We start from the raw sequence: 20,502 nt of genomic DNA, 5'->3' as shown, positions 1-20,502 counted from the left end.
TTTCAAGGAAGAAGGGGGAGTAAAAAACTGCTAACAGAAGAGATCTCTGATAAAACAAGACGAGTCGGAGGAACAAGTATAAATCATGAGAAGATACGCCAAGACTCGGTATGGCAAAGGGACTGATGAGGGGGGGGGGAACCTTCCTTTCTTTTATGTGATTAAACAAGAATCCCCCCCCCCCACAAGTCAGAAATGTCGTGTTAAGGACTTAAGCTGTGGATTTAAGACTGTGAGGAGATAAACTTTTGAACCAAAGCATGTTTTAAGAAGAGCGTGGAATGTATAAGGGCTTTGGAATGACGCAGTTAAAAATGCCGTTGCCATATTGGGAAGTTCTGTCGGAGGACTTAAGTCTGAGAGGAGAAATAGAGAAATAGAGCTGTTTTTTTATTGTGGGTGAAACTCCTCAGTGGGACTTAAGAATGACAGTTCTGTAATTAATGATGGAAAGAGCGCTGTTATCTATGAAGGCGATGATATATGGAAACCATCTCGATTTGAGGATTGGAAGAACAGAAAAATTCACATAGGATTATTATTGGTGTTTATTGGCTTAAGAAGACTATCAGAAGAGATCATAAAGAAAAAAGAGAAAATATATGAACAAGATGTGATGCAGAAACAGCAAGATAAGACTGGATAGAATTATGAACTTTGTTTGGACTGATTTGGACATTAACGCAGTAGCAAGAAGATGATCAGAATCCCCCTTTGGATTCACCTGATCAATTTTAATAGTAACAACAACAACAACAACAACAACAACAACAACAACAACAACAACAACAACAATTTTTACCCCACCCATCTGGCTGGGTTTCCCAGCCACTCTGGGCGGCTTCCAATAAAATATTAAAATACAATATTCCATCAAATATTCAAAGCTTCCCTAAACATAATAACAACAACCATCCATTTTCAGTCCTTTGAATTAGCAATTAAGCATTTCTGGAAAGGGAAATGACACACTTTTGTATATTAGTATGAAAAGCATGCATAAGAAATTATTACTCATTTAATTTATTACTCATTATTACTCATTTTGGCAGGGGAAAGGTCTCCCTTGGGAGATGGTGGACTCTCCTTCCTTGGAGGTTTCTGAGCAGAGATCGGACGGCCATCTGCCATGGATGCTTTAGCTGAGATTCCTGCATTGCTGGGGGTTGTAATAATAATAATAATAATAATAATAATAATAATAATAATAATAATAATAATAATTATATTATTTATACCCCACCCATCTGGCTGGGTTTCCCCACCCACTCTGGGCGGCTTCCGATAAAACACTAAAATACAATAACCTATTAAACAGGGCTGCCTGTTTAGGGAACTAGACCCGGCCCCCTCTTGCTTCGGGTTGGACTAGATGACCCTGGGATCCCCTCCTATCTCTCCACTCCTGAATTCTAGGAGGAGCTTCCTTGCCTCCTGCAAAGCCCTTTTCCCTGCAAGCTCTTCCTCTGGTTTCTGGCCAAGGGAGGGAGATGCTCAGAGTCCAGCCAAGAGCCTCACCCCCAAAAGGGTATCTGGGCATTGGCGTAGCCGGGGGGGGGGAGCTGCCCCCCCGAAATCCATTAAAAATTATAAGAATCTGAGAGAGGGCTGAGCGAGGGAGGACTCGGCTTGGCAAGGGTTAAAGGGAACTGAGCTGCCTTCCTAGAGAGGACAGGAAACAAGGGGGGGCCAGGTCCTCCAGAGCCAAGGCCCCTCCCTCCCCAGTCCTTTCCTTGCTTTGGTGTCTCTCCTGCAAGTTCCGAATCGCAGCCCCCTCCCGGGATCTGGTGAGTCCATAGCTGCCAACTTTCAGATTTGAAAATAAGGGATCAGCAGCCTTGAAAATAAGGGATCAGCAGCCTCACCTATCTACCAATCCGGGATAGCAGCAGGAAGCAGCGGGAAACGGCGCTGGAATAAGGGAATTTCCCGCAAAAAAAGGGAAGGTTGACAGGTAAGGGTGAGTCTCCTCTCTCTCCCCCCAGAGGGTGCAGTGGGGAGACGGGGGTCCTCCTCATGTGGGGGGGGGGCCAAGTCAGGGAGGAGAGGGTCCTGCCAGGGAGGGGCCAGGTCTGCCACGCTCTCCTTCAGATCAGAGGATCCCTGACTCCCACGAAATCTCCCTTTTTAAAACGAAGGAGTCCCTGGGACTTTAACTCTGTGTGACATCGCTCAGCGTCATTGCACAACAAAGGAAACATGTGCAAATGGTTTTCCAAAGCTGGAGGAGGAGGTGGATTAGCCCCCCCCCCAAAAAAGCAACGGGGAGGAAGGAAGGAAAAGTAGGAGGGAGAGGCCAGGACTAAAGAGAGGGATCCCAGGCCATAGTCTGGCTGCTGCATTGCAAACCAGTTTGTTTTAAGCTATCTAACAGAACAACAAAAAATCAAGGGAGATGTCTTTGGCCCCACCCACTTGGCCCTCAGGGGGTTGGCCAGATACATTCCTGGCCCTCAGAAGAGAGAAAAAGAGACCTCACCCACGAATCTGTCTGGACAGCGGCAGAGATTGCAGAAAAGGAGACAGGAGTGGGGGTGGGGGGAGCAACTCCAGAGGACCCCCAGGTGAGGACCCCCACTAGAGAAAAGCATCCATTTATCACAAGATACAAATGACTCCCTTGTCATTCGGTTCTGACTTCTTGCATTGACTGGAAGGCAGCAGAAACCAGGTTGATTAATCTCACAGAAATCCCTTCTGTTGCCTCCACATTCTGCATTGCTAGAAGGCTAGAGACTTATTTCTTCTCCTCTTCCTCCACCTCTTCCTCTTTCTTTTCAAAAAGATATCTCATGGTCTGGGATGTGGTGCAGTCCAACCCAGGTTTGCAGCAAGACTCAGGGAACCATTCCCCCCCCCCCGTCCCCGTCCTACAAATTCTGTAACAGAACAATGTATTTGCTTTGTAGGATTTGCTAGAGCTTCTCATTTAGACGGGCAGAACTTGGCAGAAGACCAAAGGGTTCCTTCCGATCTCTCAGAGGCTTCCTGAGAGCACAGATGGATGAGCAAGACTCAGCTGGCCCTGGAACAGGAAGAGGCCATGCCAGCCAAACTGGGAGCAGGGAGGGATTCTGGGAAAACCCAGTGCAGAAGATCCTTTGTGAGGAGGACACCCTCCGCTCAGAGGTGCAGAGTCGGCAGGTGAGGCAGTTCTGCTGCCAGGAGGCCAAAGGACCCCGAGAGGTTTGCAGCCGACTCTACCACCTTGACCATCAGTGGCTGAAGCCAGAAAGGCACACGAAAGCTGAGATGCTGGACCTGGTGATCTTGGAGCAGTTCCTGGCTGTCCTTCCCCCGGAGATGGAGAGCTGGGTGAGGGACTGCGGAGCGGAGACCAGTTCCCAGGCGGTGGCCCTGGCTGAAGGTTTCCTCCTGAGTCAGGCAGAGGAGAGGAAGCAGGTGAGAGAGACTTTCCTCTGGATACTCCCAAGGGGCTCCCAACAGGACAGAGAACATCCCATAATGGTCTGCTGATGGCCCATCCTTTTTCTGGAAAGGCATCCATGGAATGAGATCTCGCACCCTTCAAGTCTTTGTCATTCTCTTTCTAGTATTTCTCCCCATTCTCTGTTTTGAATCCTTGTTTCTTTCTCAGGGAAAGGATCTCTTTGCAGAAATGGACCTGGATTCCTGTGAGGCAGAGAGGCCTCCGTTGGACACCAGAGAGAGGACACTGGGTAAGGAGGAAGGTGGTTTTTCTCCACTGGTCTCATTCTCTTGGTTTTCCAATTCATCTGAGGGTTCTTTTCATCTTCTTTTGGGGGGAGACAGTTGGGAACAAGGGTCCAGAAGAGGGGAGATGTATTTCTGCACAACTAACATATTAAATGGGCACAAACATTCAAATGCTCTCAGCAGGTAAATCTTTCTCAAAGGCCGATCTGTAGTTAGAGATGCCCTGTTTCACCTGTGAGAGAAGCAGGCACTCCTGGCGTCCTGTTTACCTTTTTTCTCGTGCAGGTGACAGAAGGATGCCGGCAAGACCTCCTGATCTGTCTTTTTATGGGGGCAGAAGGGAAGCAGCGGCTGTGGAACCAGATCAGGTCAGGGGAAGCTGCCTTGTGGGGACAGAGGCCGAGGGATGGAGCAATGTCATGGACTGGTTGGGCACAGAGGAATGGTGGGAGGAAACAGCCGGGGAACCAGGAAGGGAAGATGGCTCAGAGCCGAAGGAGTGGAGGTGGAGGAAGGATGAGCGGTCAGAGGGAGAAGAGGGAGAAGCCTGGGAAGAGGAGGTGTCAGAAGCTGAAGGGGAAATAGGGCTTAGTGAGCTGGGAGACTCTGTGGCAGAATGCAGTGCAGAATCAGAGGCAGAAGAGGAAGGAGGCGAGTGGGAGAGGAAGGTCGATAGGCTGAGGTGAGTCAGGAGAAGGAGGAGCCACCGGTGGCTCCCTCTCCTTTTGCCAGAAGCCACCCTCCCTGCTTGTCTCTCAGAGCCAGGAGACCCCCTGCATTGCAGGAATCTCTGCTAGATCATCCAAGACAAATGGCCATTCAAAATAGGCTTATTTTATTTCTAGATTGATCACTGAATGCTAAAATTGATTTCTAAGCAGTGGACAAATGAGAACAAATAGCGGCCTGGATTCACCTAACCAGCCCCATCGGCTGCAAAATGGGGCCTGCCTCCCATTCCTCCCCCTCCCCATTCGTCCATGAACCCCTCGAATTTGGCTCTAGTTCTTAGGAGGGAACAGCTCAGGAGGAGAGGAGAAAGTGGATCTTTCCATTGGGGAAACTGGAATGCTTGCCTAGGCAGAATGACTTGAATAACACAAGGTGGAGTACCACCTATTTGCACAAAAACGAATACCCATAATTTAAACTTAGAATAAAATAAGCATCCATAAATAAAATGTGCAGCAAAGCAATCCTATTGAAACAACACCGCAATTTACAGGAAGGAAACAACAGAGCATTGTGGAGCAGATCATATTTCTGCTGTCTCAGAGGAGGACATTTCCCTTTTTCTTTTAGGGTCCAGTGTGCTTTGAAGATGTCGCTGTTCATTTCACGGACGAGGAGTGGGCGTTGCTGGATCCTGACCAGAGAGCTCTGCATAAGGACGTCATGGAGGAGAATCGTGGGATCGTGGCCTCTCTTGGTAAGGCTCCCTGTGGGATCGTCATATCTGCCTGGAAATACAAAAAATACCTCTATGGACCAACCTCATATATTTCACAGAGCTCAACCGTGGCCCCTATAACATCCGGGAACCTAACACCCCCACAATAAAGAGTAACTAACAGTTTTCTCTTTGAACAATCTTCCTCAAATTATTCCTTTTTCTACCACGATTGGGCTGGTCTAAACTGCCCAGGCCATCTTAAATGTCAGCTTCAGAATTGTTAGGAAAGATAGTAGCTTCAGGTTTTCTGTTTTTGTTTTTGCTCCTGTCACTCTTGGGTTGACCAAAGAGATGACTGACATTGGAGATGGAGGGGATGCCATGACTGGGCCAAACAAAATTCATCCCAGAGAAGAAGAGCTAGACTTATTGAATTTCAGGTAGAAGTAGCAGTGGTGATGATGATGATGATGTTGATGATACAGTGGTACCTCGGTTTACAAACTTTCCGGAACAGGACTGTTCTTAAATCAAGGTACCACTGTAGTAATAATAATAATTTATATTTATACCCTGCCCATCTGCCCAGCCACTCTGGGCAGCTTCCAACACACATATAAACATGAAACATAAATAATAATAATAATCTGATCCCATATATAAAAAACATTAACTTTAAAATGAACAACTTATACTATTGGCCAAAATTGTGGAAACCTATTTTGAAAGGTGTATTTCTGAGGTTTGATGGCTCATAACACCACTTTTGTGTGGAGTAATACCATAAAATTATATAGCAATCGAAAGATAATTTAATGAAGAATATAATGCAATGAATTTTATGAAGGAGTATTTATTGGAACAGCAGTCATAAAGAAAAAACGTGAAACCTTTGGTAACCATTGGTAACCTTTAGCTTTAATTACGGCCTTACAATGCCTTCCCATGAAGTGAACCAAGTTTTTAGTTCTGCAGCTGTAATAATGGGAAACCAAGACTGAATTATTGCCTCTGTTAATTGGGCTTTATTGCTGGGTTGCTTCTGACTAACAAGTTTCTTTAGTCGGCTCCAAAGATTTCTGATTGGGTTAAAGTGTGGGCTATTCAGCATGGACTAAAGTGTGGGCTATTCAGGTTGCCATCAGTATGCTGATGACACCCAACTCTATCTGTTGATGGATGGCCATCCAGACACACTGACCAGATGTTTGGAAGCTGTGGCTGGATGCTTACGTGGGAGCCGGTTGAAGCTAAATCCTTCGAAGTCAGAGGTCCTGTGGCTGGGACGGGACGATATGGGATTGGGGGGGGGCAACTCCCATCTCTTGTGGGGGTGCAATTAGTGCCAGCACCATCCGTTAAGAGTTTGGGTGTAATCTTCTACACCTCCCTTTCCATGGAGGTGCAGATTGCAGCTATAACAAAGGCGGCATTTTTTCATCTCCGCCAAGCTAAGCAGTTGGCTCCTTATCTCTCTCGCCCTGACCTAGCCACTGTGATCCACGCGACGGTCACCTCCAGACTGGATTATTGTAACTCGCTCTACGTGGGGCTGCCTTTGAGACTGACCCTGAAACTCCAGCGGGTGCAGAATGCCACAGCGACACTCCTTACGGGGTCTTCGCTGCGAGATCACATTCATCCGGTGCTATACCAGCTGCACTGGCTCCCAGTGGAGTACAGGATCAGGTTTAAGCTGCTGGTTTTAACCTTTAAAGCCCTATACGGCCTAGGACCCTCGTACCTACGGGACCGCCTCTCACATAAGTATCAATGGTTGCCAAAACAGGAGGTTTTCAAAGAATATCTGAAAAATAAATATAGTAGTTTAAATTCTGTCGCAGCATTCGAGGAACTTCAGTAATAGTTGCAAGGTAGATATAAGAAATTAGATTTATTAAGAATAAGTTTAATTATGATAAAAGTGTATATTGGCAATAAGTAATATGAATTTGAAATATGGAATAGACGGGAGGTTGGGTCTTTAGTGTTAAGACCAATAGATGTTTATTGTTTGCTAAGAAAATTATGTGTCTATGGTTATTTTTGTAATTTGTGTGTAATTTGGTATTTGTGTTTTTTTTCTTTTTTCTTGTTGTATAAATAAAAAACTTTATTTTTTTTAAAAAGGACACTACCTTGCTTGGTAGTGATGGCATGAAATACGCGAGTTTCTTTAATCGGAGAAGAGGAGAAGAATCAGAGAAGATTTACATCCTACTTGCATTACACCGACTGTGAAACACCCAGACAGTGTGATGATCTGGGGTTGTATGGCAGCAAAAGGTGTGGGCAGAATTTGCGTCATTAATGGGAATATAAATGCGGGAAAATGCATAAACGAAATACGTGAGCCCAAACTGAAGTGTTCCGCAGGTGATATTTTCCCAGATACCGAAGCATTTATATATTTTCAGCAGGATTCAGCTCTATGTCATGTTGCTGCTGTGTGCAAAAGGTACATTCAAGATAATGATATTTCACTGCTGGAATGGCCTGGGAATAATAATAATAATAATAATAATAATAATAATAATAATAATAATTTTTATTTCTATCCTGCCCTCCCCAGCCGAAGCCGGGCTCAGGGCAGCTAACAACAATAAAACAGTACAACAGTACAACACAACACTCTAAAATCATTCATTATAAAATTAATTCAAATCAAACCAATGGCAACCATTGGGCCAGAGCTCCGTGAAGATTGCCGAAGGAGGGAGTCAGGCTGTGCCCTGGCCAAAGGCCTGGTGGAACAGCTCTGTCTTGCAGGCCCTGCGGAAAGATGTCAAGTCCTGCAGGGCCCTAGTCTCTTGTGACAGAGTGTTCCACCAGATCGAAGCCACAGCCAAAAAAGCCCTGGCTCTAGTTGAAGCCAGCCTAACCTCTCTGTGGCCTGGGACCCTCAAGATGTTTTTATTTGAAGACCGTAAGTGTCAGAGTTGCTCCCCGATCCTAGCTCACAGAGGATCACGCTAGCCAGCGATCATTAAGTAAAAGTCTTTATTGAGTTACAGTTTCCATTCTCAAGCTGCTGCGTGCAACTCTACGTCTTATGGTTAGATCGGCGAAGCTCCGTCTGAGTCTCCGCCCCTTGTGCACCAACTTAATATCCTAGCCCTGCTCCACCTTTTCCGCCTGACTGTTCTCCTCTGGGTCCCTCTGCCCCCCGGGGTCTCTTCCCTCCGGGATTCCTCTGACGCCGACCCCCCGGACCCTCCTGTCTCCTTGCGCCGGGCTTTAGGACCTGGCTCCCTCTCCGGGCTGCCTACTGCGTCACCTTCCTGTGCATTTGAACTTGGCGCGTGCGCCCAACCTTCCACTTTCCGTCTGACCGTTTCTTCGCTCCCCGATGGAGGTGTGGCCACTCCTGACTCGTGCCCTCCCTCCTGTTGTGAGCTGCCAGCGCTTGATCCCTGGCGCCCTTCCTCTTCCCTGCTCTCTGGCGGTGACGCTGGTCCCGATTTCCAACTGCTCCCCTCTGAGTCCCCTCTGGCTCTATCTTCCTGGGGTGTCCCCCTAGGCTCCCCCCTTGCCCTGGCCACTGGTGCTCCTTTCTGTGAATCTTCTGATTCACTGGAAAGACTCGGAGATCTCGGGTCGTCGTCATCACTCATCTTTTCTTTTGCCTCCTCCCCCTCGCTCTCTGTTTCCTCCCTTGCCCTTGCCTCTGCTCCTGAACCCCTGACATCCATCCCCCCCTCGAAGCCCCCTCTTCCCCCCTCCCCTCCTTCCGGTGCGGGAGCTGGGTGCTGCTGTGTCAGGGGGACGAATGTCGGATACAGTTCGCTTCCCGTGGCGGGCCTCCATCTGAAGTCTTCCGGTTCTTCCTCCCTGCTCTCGTCGACGACGGTCACCTCCGCTTCCATCTCTGTGCCGCCGTGCTCGAAACCCAGGTCGTCCCCGAAAACGTCCATGTCCGTCTCTCCCTCGCTTCCTTCTGGAGACGTTGCTCGTCCTGGACCCTCCATCCACTTTCTGCGGAACTGCTCCTCTGGTCGATCATCCCACCAATACGAGGGTTCTGAAGCAGATCCCGAGGGTGACCCCTCCGGGGAACGGGCGTCTCGTGTCGGTTCCTCGTCCGAGTCGAACCCCCGGAACGTGCTGGCTGAAAGCGTGGGCGTGAAAAGCCAGTCGTCGAAAAAGTCTGCTGGCATTGGCCTATGTGGGAAGAGGGCATGAAACTCTTCTTTGAGCAGAGGTTCGTCTAAAGCGTAGCCCGGCACCCAGCTGTTGGCACTGGCCGGGGTGCCCTCCTTGGCGAGAAGGTATTCTACCCCCTCTTCCCCCCATCTGGAGTCCAAAATCTCCGTGACTTCGTTGATGCTCTCCTCCTGTGCCACTCCCGCTTGCCCGGTTCTCTCTCTGAACGGACTCGGTGCCGTTCCTGGTTCCTGAAACCTGTGAGGTGCCTTGTAGGGAGTGAGCACCGATCTGTGGAACACCGGATGCATCCTGGAACCCTCCGGAAGTGCCAGCCTGAAAGCCACCGGGTTGACCTGCTCTTCGACTTGGTAGGGCCCCAGTTGCTTATGCCCTAGTTTCTTCTTCGCCAACGACCTGGCCGGCACTGCGTGGGCTGCTAACCAGACCCAGTCTCCCACATGGATCTCTTCGCCAACCCTTCTGTGTTTGTCCGCTTGTACCTTGTATGCGTGTTTGGCCAGCTCCAGGTGCCGCCGCAGCTGATCTTGGACCTCCTGCAACTCCGACGCGAACGCATCTGCTGTCTGCGGCTCCCCCTCCCCCATTCTTTCCAGTCCCGGGAAGGTTCTGGGGTGCCTCCCGTTGTTGGCGAAGAACGGCGTGACCCCCGTGGACACGTGCTTCGTTTTGTTGTAGGCGAACTCGGCGAGAGGCAGGTAATCCACCCACGTCGCAGGCTGTTGATTCGCATAACATCTCAGGTACTGCTGCATGATGGCATTGACCCGCTCCGCTTGCCCGTTGGTCTGCGGGTGTCTAGCCGACGCCAGGTTGATCTTGACGTTCAGGAAGCCCATCAGCTTCTGCCAGAAATTCGAGATGAACTGTCGCCCTCGGTCGGACAGAATAGACCGCGGCAGACCGTGAACCTTGAACACGTGGTCTATGAACAGTTTGGCGGTTTGTTCCGCCGTGGCCACCTTAGCACACGGAATGAAATGTGCCATCTTGGAGAACAAGTCCACCACCACCAGCACGGCCGTCTTGCCCCTCGAGCTGGGCAGATCCGTGACAAAGTCCAGGGCCACTCTCTCCCATGGTTCGACCGGAGTTTGCAGCGGTTCCAACAGTCCGGCCGGCGGTCTGTGCACTGGTTTGGCCCTCTGGCAGGTGTCACACCTCGCCACGTAGTCCGCGACTTCCCCTCTCATTCCGGGCCACCAGAAGTCTCTGGCGACTAATTCCACCGTCTTCTCCTTGCCAAAGTGCCCGGCAGTGGGCGCGTCGTGCAGCTGCTGCAGTACCTTGGCGCGAAGTTCGTCTCCCGGCACGTAGATGGCCCCTTTACGGATGAGCAATCCATCTCGCAGCTGGAACTCGTCGGTCGCTGCCGTGCCCCTTTGCACCTCTGCCATCTTTGCTTGCGCGAAGGAGTCATCCTGCAACGCTCGTCGCACCGCCTCCAGGTCAACTGTTGCCGCAGCGCACGCCCACACTGTTGGTGCGAAGATGTGCATGGCGGCCGCTGGCGTTGCTTCCTCCAGATACTGTGGCTTACGGGAGAGAGCATCCGCCATGATGTTGGTGTCCCCCGGGACATACTCTATTCGGAAGTCGAAGTTCGCAAAGAACTCAGCCCAACGTATCTGCCTCTGGTTCAGGAACTGTGCCGTGCGCCAGTGCTCCAGATTCTTGTGGTCCGTGCAGACCTGCACCGTGTGCTTGGCGCCGATCAGGAAGTGCCTCCACGCTTTGAACGCTGCATGAATGGCCAGCAACTCCCTGTCCCAGATGGTGTAGTTCTGTTCGGACTTGCTGAGCTTCCTGGAGTAAAACGCTCCCGGCCGCAAAACCCCCTGCGGGTCTTTCTGCAGCAGGACTGCTCCCACGGCTCTGTCCGAAGCGTCTGTCTCCACCCTCATCGGCCTGCTGGGGTCGACATGAAGCAGCTGCTCTTCCGACGCGAAGAGACGCTTGAGTGCCTGAAAGGACTGCTCCGCCTGCTCTGTCCAGATGAACTTCTTTTTCTTGGAGCTGAGCGTGTCCGTGATGGCCGCTGTCTGCATAGCAAAGCCTTTGATAAACTTGCGATAGAAGTTCGCGAAGCCGACAAACCGTTGGACCTCCTTCCGGTTGCGTGGGCTTTTCCAATCCAACACCGCTCGAACCTTGGCGCTGTCCATGGCGAGCCCCTTGTCAGACAACTTGTAGCCCAGAAAATCCACCTCCGTCATGTCGAATTGGCACTTCTCCAGCTTGGCGTAAAGCCTATGCTGCTGTAGCCTGCTCAGCACTTCCTTGACGTGTCTGTCATGCTCCTGCTGCGATTCCGAAAAGATCAGGATGTCATCCAAGAAACAGACGCACGTCTTGTAGAGGAGCCCCGCCAACACGTGATGCATGAACGCTTGAAAAACGTGGGAGCCATTTTGCAATCCAAAAGGCATAACTCTATATTCGTATGTGCCCAGGGGCGTGAACATGGCTGTCTTCCACTCATCTCCTTCCCGCATGCGAATGAGGTTGTACGCCCCTCGCAGGTCCAACTTGGTGAACACGCTGCCCTTCCGTACCTTTGCGAGGAGGTCGTCGATTCGGGGCATGGGGAAGTCCGATGGCTTGGTCACACTGTTTAAGATGCGATAGTCCACTACAAGTCTTTTTTGGGGCGTGTCCCGCTTCTTAACAAAGAATACAGGACTGCCCCCCGCTGCCTTGGACTCTCGGATGAAACCGCGCTCCAAATTATGATCTATGAACTCTTTGAGTTCCTGCAGTTCGTCCTCAGACATGGAATACAGCTTCCCTTTGGGCAGCGCCGCCCCCGGCAGCAGGTCAATTTTGCAGTCATATGGTCTGTGGGGGGGTAGCCTGTCTGCCTCCTTCTCGCAGAAAACCTCCAAAAATTCTGCGTACTTGTGGGGAACCGCTTGCAGCGTGCCTAGCTGCAGCTGTGACTCCTCTTCCTCTCCTTCCTGCCGGGGCACGATGCAGTGTTCAGCACAAAAGGAAGAGCCGAAGGTCAGCTGCCTCTGGTACCAAGCCAGCGTTGGGCTGTGCTTGTCCAGCCAACTCATGCCCAATACAATGGGCGTGTCCGATAGTTGAGTGACGTTGAAGCTGATGATTTCCCTGTGATTCCCAAGTCGCATCACCATTGGTGGCGTCTGCTTCACCACTTGCCCCCCTAGCAGCTCCCTGCCATCCACCGTGACAACCTGCAGGGGCAGCGTGGCCGGCAGCAACTGTATAGCGTGCCGGTCGACAAAGTCCTGCCCTATAAAGTCCGCATTGCTTCCTGAGTCAATGGTGATTGGCACGTCCATGGTGATTCCATTGGGCAGCTGGAGCGATGCGGTGAGCCTCACTACTGGTTTGGGCGGGAGGGGGTCCATGGGCTGTAAAATCTCTGGGGACTGCTTCACTGACACGTCTGGCTGGGCCCCAGTGCCTCTTCCTCCAGCCAGACTCCGTCGTTTCCCTGCTGTGGTTCTCCTTGCTGCGTTGCTGCACTTACCATTGCTGAGGCTGCAGTGTGCTTGTGGAGCCTCCGGGGACACTCTTTCGCCATATGCTCTGGATCCTCGCAGATGTAACACTTCCTGTTCCCTCTAGGAGGCTTCGCTTTCACTGTTGCCGGTGCTAGGGCTCTGGCTGCTGACTGAGCCCTTGCACTTCCAACCTCCATAGGTTCCGCCCCTCCTCCTGGCGGAGGCGTGGATTGCGCACGCGCTGCTTCTCTGGGAAGGAAGGAGGAGCCCCTGGCTGGTTCGCGCCCTCCACGCCCTTCGTCCCTGCTCCACGGACGTTCTTCCAGCCGCACCCCCACCGCCAGCGCTCTCTGAACGATCTCCTGCGTGGTCCGGGGTCTCTCCCCCCTCGCAATTTCATCTTTAACCGAGCCGTGCAATCCCTCCCAAAACAGGTCTCTTACAGGAGCCGAATCTCTGTCCCATTCCAGGGCACTGACCAAAGCGAAAAAGCGGGCATGGTACTGCCTTACGCTGGCCCTCCCTTGCTTCAGTCCATGTATCTGCTGCCGAGCAAGATCCACGTCAATGCTTGATAAAAAGCACCCATCCATCGCTTTAATAAAGGCATCCGCATTTTGGAGCGCCGGATCATTATCCCTCCACAAATTGCGCAGCCATGCTTTAGCATCTCCATGCAAATGGGACATGATGAATCCCACTTTCTCTTGCTCATCTCTAAAGTCTTTATTCAGCAGTTGCAGTGCACACATTACATCTGCTCTAAAGTTGGGGTACTGTTGCAGATTCCCATCGAAGTGAGAGACCAGACCGCCTGTTCGTCTCCCCAACCCAATCCCCTCCGGTTTGGGTGTCAGTTGCCCTTGCTTCGTAAGCACTTCCAACCTGACCTGGAGATCCCTGTAGGCGGCAGCTGCGTCCTCCTCTCTCTTCCTGGATGCAAGAGCCTCGGCATTCAGTCGTGACACTGCTTCTCTGAGTTCCGCTATCTGCTGTTCAGCCGTCATGTTGTCTGCCGTTCGTGAGCTCGCTAGTAGGCACCCGCTTTCTCTCCTCTCCGTGAGGCCGTAGATGCCCACAACAGAAGAGACGGAGCTTACTGTCAGAGTTGCTCCCCGATCCTAGCTCACAGAGGATCACGCTAGCCAGCGATCATTAAGTAAAAGTCTTTATTGAGTTACAGTTTCCATTCTCAAGCTGCTGCGTGCAACTCTACGTCTTATGGTTAGATCGGCGAAGCTCCGTCTGAGTCTCCGCCCCTTGTGCACCAACTTAATATCCTAGCCCTGCTCCACCTTTTCCGCCTGACTGTTCTCCTCTGGGTCCCTCTGCCCCCCGGGGTCTCTTCCCTCCGGGATTCCTCTGACGCCGACCCCCCGGACCCTCCTGTCTCCTTGCGCCGGGCTTTAGGACCTGGCTCCCTCTCCGGGCTGCCTACTGCGTCACCTTCCTGTGCATTTGAACTTGGCGCGTGCGCCCAACCTTCCACTTTCCGTCTGACCGTTTCTTCGCTCCCCGATGGAGGTGTGGCCACTCCTGACTCGTGCCCTCCCTCCTGTTGTGAGCTGCCAGCGCTTGATCCCTGGCGCCCTTCCTCTTCCCTGCTCTCTGGCGGTGACGCTGGTCCCGATTTCCAACTGCTCCCCTCTGAGTCCCCTCTGGCTCTATCTTCCTGGGGTGTCCCCCTAGGCTCCCCCCTTGCCCTGGCCACTGGTGCTCCTTTCTGTGAATCTTCTGATTCACTGGAAAGACTCGGAGATCTCGGGTCGTCGTCATCACTCATCTTTTCTTTTGCCTCCTCCCCCTCGCTCTCTGTTTCCTCCCTTGCCCTTGCCTCTGCTCCTGAACCCCTGACAGTAAGTTTTTCCTGTTTTGATTTCTTCTTTATTTTTTCTGATAAACCATCTGATAAACCATCTAATTCGGCATATTCTGTCAGCTTTTGGATCCAATCTTGTATAGAGGGGATTTCATTACTCTGCCATTTTGCTGCAATCAAAACTATTGTTGCCGCCGTCACATATAAAAAGATACCCTTTCTCTTTTGTGGAATATGCAAATCTGTTATTCCCAGGAGGTAGGCCTCTGTTTTTTTATTGAAAGAGATCTTTAGCATTTTTTGCAGTTCTGCATGTATACTCTCCCAGAATACCTGTATTTTCCTACATATCCACCACATATGGTAGAATGTTCCTGAGTCTCTGCATCTCCAGCAATTACTTGACACATTTTTATACATTTTGGAAAGTTTCCATGGTGTTAGATACCACCGATGTTGCATTTTTTGAAAGTTCTCTCTAATAGTGTAACAGTTTGTGAATTTCCAATTGATCTTCCATAAATTTTCCCTTTGGGCATGGTTATGGAATGGCCAAAATCCTGGGACCACCTCACCATTGCCACTGTTACCTCCTCCTCCTTGACTGTCCAGTCAAGGAGGAGTCGATAAGTTTTGGAAAGAGTTTTTCTTTTAGAATTTACAAGATCAGATTCGAATCGGGACATTTCTGTTGAGAACCCCTTTTGTTTGTCAGATTTAAATTTTCCAAATAACTGATGGTATTGGAACCAGTCTGAAATGTGTTCTCTTATTTCCTCAAAGTTTTTTAATTTTATTTGGTTATCTTCATTTTTTAGAAGTATTGTATATGTTGGCCAGCTTTCCTGGGTATTTTTCCGTTTTACTGCTATGGCTTCTATTGGAGAAGTCTACCACGGGACTTTAGGCTCCATCAGGTCTTTATATTTTTCCCATACAGCAAAGAGTGACTTTCTTATTATATGGTTGGTAAAATTTTTATGAATTTTCGCTTTTCCATATATCAGGTAGGCGTGCCATCCCCAACGATTGTCAAAACTTTCCAGGTCCAGGAGGTCCGGATCCTGCAACGTGCACCAATCCTTTTAGCCAGGTGAAACAGGCTGCCTCGTAGTAAAGTTTTAGGTCGGGTAGGGAAAAGCCTCCTCTCTTTTATGTCTATTAAGATCAGGTGTTTAATCCTAGGTTTCTTCCCTTCTCACAGGAATTTGGAAATTTCTCTTTGCCATATCTTGAGACAACCTGTCAAGTAAGGTAGTGTCCCATTGTTCCGCTGTCCAGTTAACATGGGTTTAATCTTTTCAACCTTTGCTTGAGAGATAACAAAGGCTTTTTCCTTAGAATTCTAACATTTAGACCAGTCCTTGCACTCAACTTCCCATTACATTGTGCCATGTCATCTTGTATACACCAAGATGATTTTCTTGTCATGTAGGCACAGTCTCTCCACTTGTCCATCGTCACTTGCCTTTGTACACATTCCCTGCCTTAACAAGTCTGATTTTGTAGTGACTGAGTCTCCTTATACCTCTTCAAAAATATAGAAAGGCCAACTTTGGTTAAGTATTCCCCAATCTCTCTTCTAATTTCTCCATAACTGTAGCCTTCTTCACTTAATAGTACACTCTTACTCACTTTCTGGGGACCAGTCAACTCTTTGTGCCATTTCTATAATTTTATTATGTTTTACACCCTCACTAAATGAAAGAACACACAAAACCAACCAACTTGATAGCAATCACATAACACACTGACAAAAGTCAACCTAAGCAAGCTGTGCTTTCTTTTTCTGGTTATTTGGCTATACTTTTGATAGAATACGGGTAATTGAACAAACTTTGTTGGATTGCAATCTCGATTGCATTCTTGATTGAATTATCTTTCCACTAATATATAATTTTATGACATTACTCCAAATGAAGTGGTGTTAGGAGCCATCAAACCTCTGAAATACACTTTTTTCCAAAAGTCTTCCACAATTTTGACCACTACTGTATATCAAACAAAGCAACATTCAACAACTCATCAGAATTTCATAATAAATATGTTGGTTAATGACAAAAAATACAGGTAATGAACACATACCCAACTCCCTTCAGTTCTTTTCCATTTGTTCCTGAGGCTCTAATCCCTTTTTGTCTCCATTGCAGATTGTGATGAATTGGAAATTGAGAGCAAAGGTGACAACGAAAAATTCCCCAGAGAGGAGAAGCCACACAAAAATTTGGAGTGTGGAGAAAGCTGCAGTCAGAGCTCCCATTCCACTTCCCATCAACAAAATGTCATTGGAAAGAAACTCTATCAGTGCATGGAATGTGGAAAGCGCTTCTGTCAGAGCTCCCATCTCATTTCCCATCAAAGAATTCATACAGGGGAGAAACCCTATCAGTGCGTAGAATGTGGAAAGAGCTTCACTTGTAGCTCCTCTCTCACTTATCATCAAAGAATTCATACAGGGGAGAAACCCTATCAGTGTGTGGAATGTGGAAAGAGCTTCACTGGTAGCTCCTCTCTCACTTATCATCAAAGAATTCATACAGGGGAGAAGCCCTATCAGTGTGTGGAATGTGGAAAGAGCTTCACCTGTAGCTCCTCTCTCACTTCCCATCAAAGAATTCATACAGGGGAGAAGCCCTATCAGTGTGTGGAATGTGGAAAGAGCTTCACTGATAGCTCCTCTCTCACTTCCCATCACAGAATTCATACAGGGGAGAAACCCTATCAGTGTGTGGAATGTGGAAAGAGCTTCAGGCAGAGAGTCAGTCTCACTTCCCATCAAAGAATTCACACATGGGAAAAACCCTATCAGTGCGTAGAATGTGGAAAGAGCTTCAGTCAGAGCTCAGATCTCACTAAGCATCAAAGAATTCATACAAGGGAGAAACCCTATCAGTGTGTGGAATGTGGAAAGAGCTTCACTGATAGCTCCAATCTCACTTCCCATCAAAGAATTCACACAGGGGAAAAACCCTATCAGTGCGTAGAATGTGGAAAGAGCTTCAGTCAGAGCTCCCATCTCACTTCCCACCAAAGAATTCATACAGGGGAGAAGCCCTATCAGTGTGTGGAATGTGGAAAGAGCTTCAATAGGAGCTCCAATTTCACTTCCCATCAAAGAATTCATACAGGGGAGAAACCCTATCAGTGTGTGGAATGTGGAAAGAGCTTCACTCAGAGCTCCGCTCTCACTTCCCATCACAGAATTCATACAGGGGAGAAACCCTATCAGTGTGTGGAATGTGGAAAGAGCTTCACTGTTAGCTCTAAACTCACTTCCCATCAAAGAATCCATACGAAGGTCAGAAAAACCAGTATACAGCTTTAGGAGCCAGGCAAATCCACACCTTTTTAACCAGGCCTTTTTCTTATTGACATCTAATACTATTTTAACATGTGATGTTTTGTTTTATTATGTTGTGTTTTTATGTTCTAAGCATTCTGAGACGTGTGGGTGTAGGGAATACGGCCAACTCTTAAATGCCAAGGGGTCTTTGTCCCCTCTATTAAATATTGGAGGAGGCCACCCCCCAGGTTTTCTTTGTGTGTTTTTTTTCAAATGCAACCTTTTTTTCTTCCGCTACTTGCCATACAATTTCGCTTTCAATTTGCCCTTTTAAGAAATTTTTATAAACCGCACAAATGTCATGAGAAAAACAAAATACAAGAAAATACAAATGTGGACAGGTCCCATCTTTGCGGGCGAAACACAAAAGTTGCTTTAAAGGAGGCTTTCCCAATCTTGGGTCCCCAGCAGCTCCCGGACTATCTGAACAGGAAGTAGAAGGTGCCATTCAAAACATGCAATTGGGCAAATCTCCAGGACCGGATGGGCTGACTTCTAGATACTATAGATCTTTGAAAGAGTGGTTATTGCAACCTTTCAAGGAAGTCTGCAATGAAATATTGGAAGGGAAAAGGGCACCAGAGTCGTGGAAAGAGGCGTATATTACACTCATACCGAAAACAGAGACTGAAAAGACTCAGCTGAAGAACTACCTCCCTATATCGTTACTTAACGTGGATTACAAAATTTTTGCTGATATTTTGGCCAAGAGATTGAAAAAAGTATTGATGGAAGAGATTCATAAAGACCGAGCGGGCTTTCTCCTGGGAAGATACTTGTCTGATAATTTGAGGAATATAATTGATATTTTGGAAAAATTAGAAGTGAATATAAACACTAAAGCAGTCTTGATATTTGTGGACGCAGAGAAAGCCTTTGACAACATCTCTTGGAGTTTTATGAAGAAGAACCTACATGGGATGGGGGTAGGCCAAGGTTTTGAAAATTGTATAGGTGCAATATACTCTGAACAAATGGCTAAATTAATTGTAAATAATGTGGTTACGGAAGAATTTAAGATAGAAAAAGGGACACGACAGGGGTGCCCAATCTCCCCACTGCTTTTTATATCGGTCCTGGAGGTTCTGCTAAACATGATTAGAAGGTATACAGGTCGGAGCCAAACAGTACAAACTGAGAGCATTTGCAGATGACTTAGTATTGACGTTACAGGAGCCAGAATCTAGTACTAAAAGGGTTTTAGAATTAATTCAAGAATTTGGTCAAGTGGCAGGTTTTAAATTGAATAAGTTAAAAACCAAGGTTTTAGAGAAAAATTTAACACCGATTGAAAGAGATAGGTTTCAGAATGAGACAGGATTGACTGTGGTAAAGAAAGTGAAATATCTGGGGATTAATATGACAGCCAAAAATGGGAACCTATTTAAAGATAATTATGAAAAATGTTGGACGGAAGTGAAAAAAGATTTAGAAATCTGGTCAAATTTGAAGCTTTCACTGTTGGGTCGCATTGCTGTGATAAAAATGAATGTATTGCCGAGAATGCTGTTTTTGTTTCAGACATTGCAAATTGTGGACAAGATGGACTGTTTTAAGAAGTGGCAGAGAGATATTTCTAGATTTGTCTGGCAGGGCAAGAAGCCCAGAATAAAATTTAAGATACTAACTGATGCAAAGGAAAGGGGTGGATTTGCCTGCCTGCCAGACCTTAAACTTTACTATGAATCAGCAGCTTTCTGCTGGTTGAAAGAATGGCTACTTCTTGAAAATGCAGACATTTTGGATTTAGAAGGTTTTAACAACGTATTTGGATGGCATGCATATTTATGGTATGATAAGGTTAAGGCACATAAAGCATTCAAAAATCATATTGTCAGGAAAGCATTGCTTAATGTCTGGATATGATATAAGGATTTATTGGAAAATAAAACTCCAAGGTGGCTGTCACCAATGGAAGCAAAAGCTCTGAAAAGGCTCAATATGGAGGCCAAATGGCCGACTTATTGGGAAATTTTGGAACAAGAAGGAGACAAATTGACATTGCAGAGCTTTGAAAAATTAAAAAACAAAGTGAGAGATTGGCTTCATTACTATCAGATAATGGAGGCATACAATTTGGATAAGAAAATTGGCTTCCAGGTGGAAAAGTCAAAATTAGAAACAGAACTGTTAGAACCCAAAACTAAGAACTTGTCAAGAATGTATAACTTGCTGTTGAAATGGAATACTCAGGATGAAACGGTGAAATCTGCTATGATTAAATGGGCACAAGATGTTGGACATAATATTATGTTTGCTGACTGGGAGCAGTTATGGACCACAGGTATGAAGTTTACGGCATGTAATGCCTTAAGAGAGAATATAATGAAAATGATATACAGGTGGTACATGACCCCAGTCAAGCTTGCAAAAATCTATCATTTGCCCGAAAATAAATGTTGGAAATGTAAAGAAACTGAAGGTACATTCTTTCACCTCTGGTGGACGTGCCCAAGGATTAAGGCTTTATGGGAAATGATATATAATGAATTGAAAAAGGTATTTAAGTATACCTTCTTGAAGAAACCAGAGGCCTTTCTCCTGGGCATAGTTGGCCAATTGGTGCCAAAGAAGGATAGAACTTTCTTTATGTATGCTACAACAGCAGCAAGAATTCTCATTGCAAAGTATT

At 47.7% G+C, this 20,502-nt stretch overlaps 2 protein-coding genes across 2 annotated transcripts in view; one reads left to right on the top strand and one right to left on the bottom strand.

The window, feature by feature from the left end:
- Nucleotides 1-20,502, bottom strand: part of LOC310705065 (uncharacterized protein) — a 177,096-nt gene that overhangs the window by 93,135 nt on the left and 63,459 nt on the right. The gene's annotated exons all lie outside the window — the stretch shown is intronic.
- Nucleotides 1,679-19,531, top strand: LOC310705150 (uncharacterized protein). Its single transcript, XM_083499648.1, has 6 exons — nucleotides 1,679-1,960; nucleotides 2,910-3,402; nucleotides 3,599-3,680; nucleotides 3,964-4,046; nucleotides 4,981-5,107; nucleotides 16,678-19,531. The coding sequence occupies exons 2-6, from the start codon at nucleotides 3,001-3,003 to the stop codon at nucleotides 17,850-17,852; spliced, it is 1,869 nt and encodes a 622-aa protein (XP_083355774.1). The 5' UTR covers nucleotides 1,679-1,960; nucleotides 2,910-3,000; the 3' UTR covers nucleotides 17,853-19,531.

The sequence above is a fragment of the Podarcis liolepis genome, assembly GCF_965112155.1.
Source record: "Podarcis liolepis genome assembly, chromosome: 4".
Taxonomy (NCBI): Eukaryota; Metazoa; Chordata; class Lepidosauria; order Squamata; family Lacertidae; genus Podarcis; species Podarcis liolepis.
This window is presented reverse-complemented; position numbering and strand designations above follow the sequence as displayed.

Bases quoted from the DNA above. Each gene is read 5' to 3' on its own strand.
- LOC310705150 (XM_083499648.1), top strand. From the start codon at position 3,001: ATGGATGAGCAAGACTCAGCTGGCCCTGGAACAGGAAGAGGCCATGCC. The intron at 3,681-3,963 runs GTAAGGAGGAAG...TTTCTCGTGCAG, and splicing joins CACCAGAGAGAGGACACTGG to GTGACAGAAGGATGCCGGCA. The intron at 5,108-16,677 runs GTAAGGCTCCCT...TCTCCATTGCAG, and splicing joins TGGGATCGTGGCCTCTCTTG to ATTGTGATGAATTGGAAATT.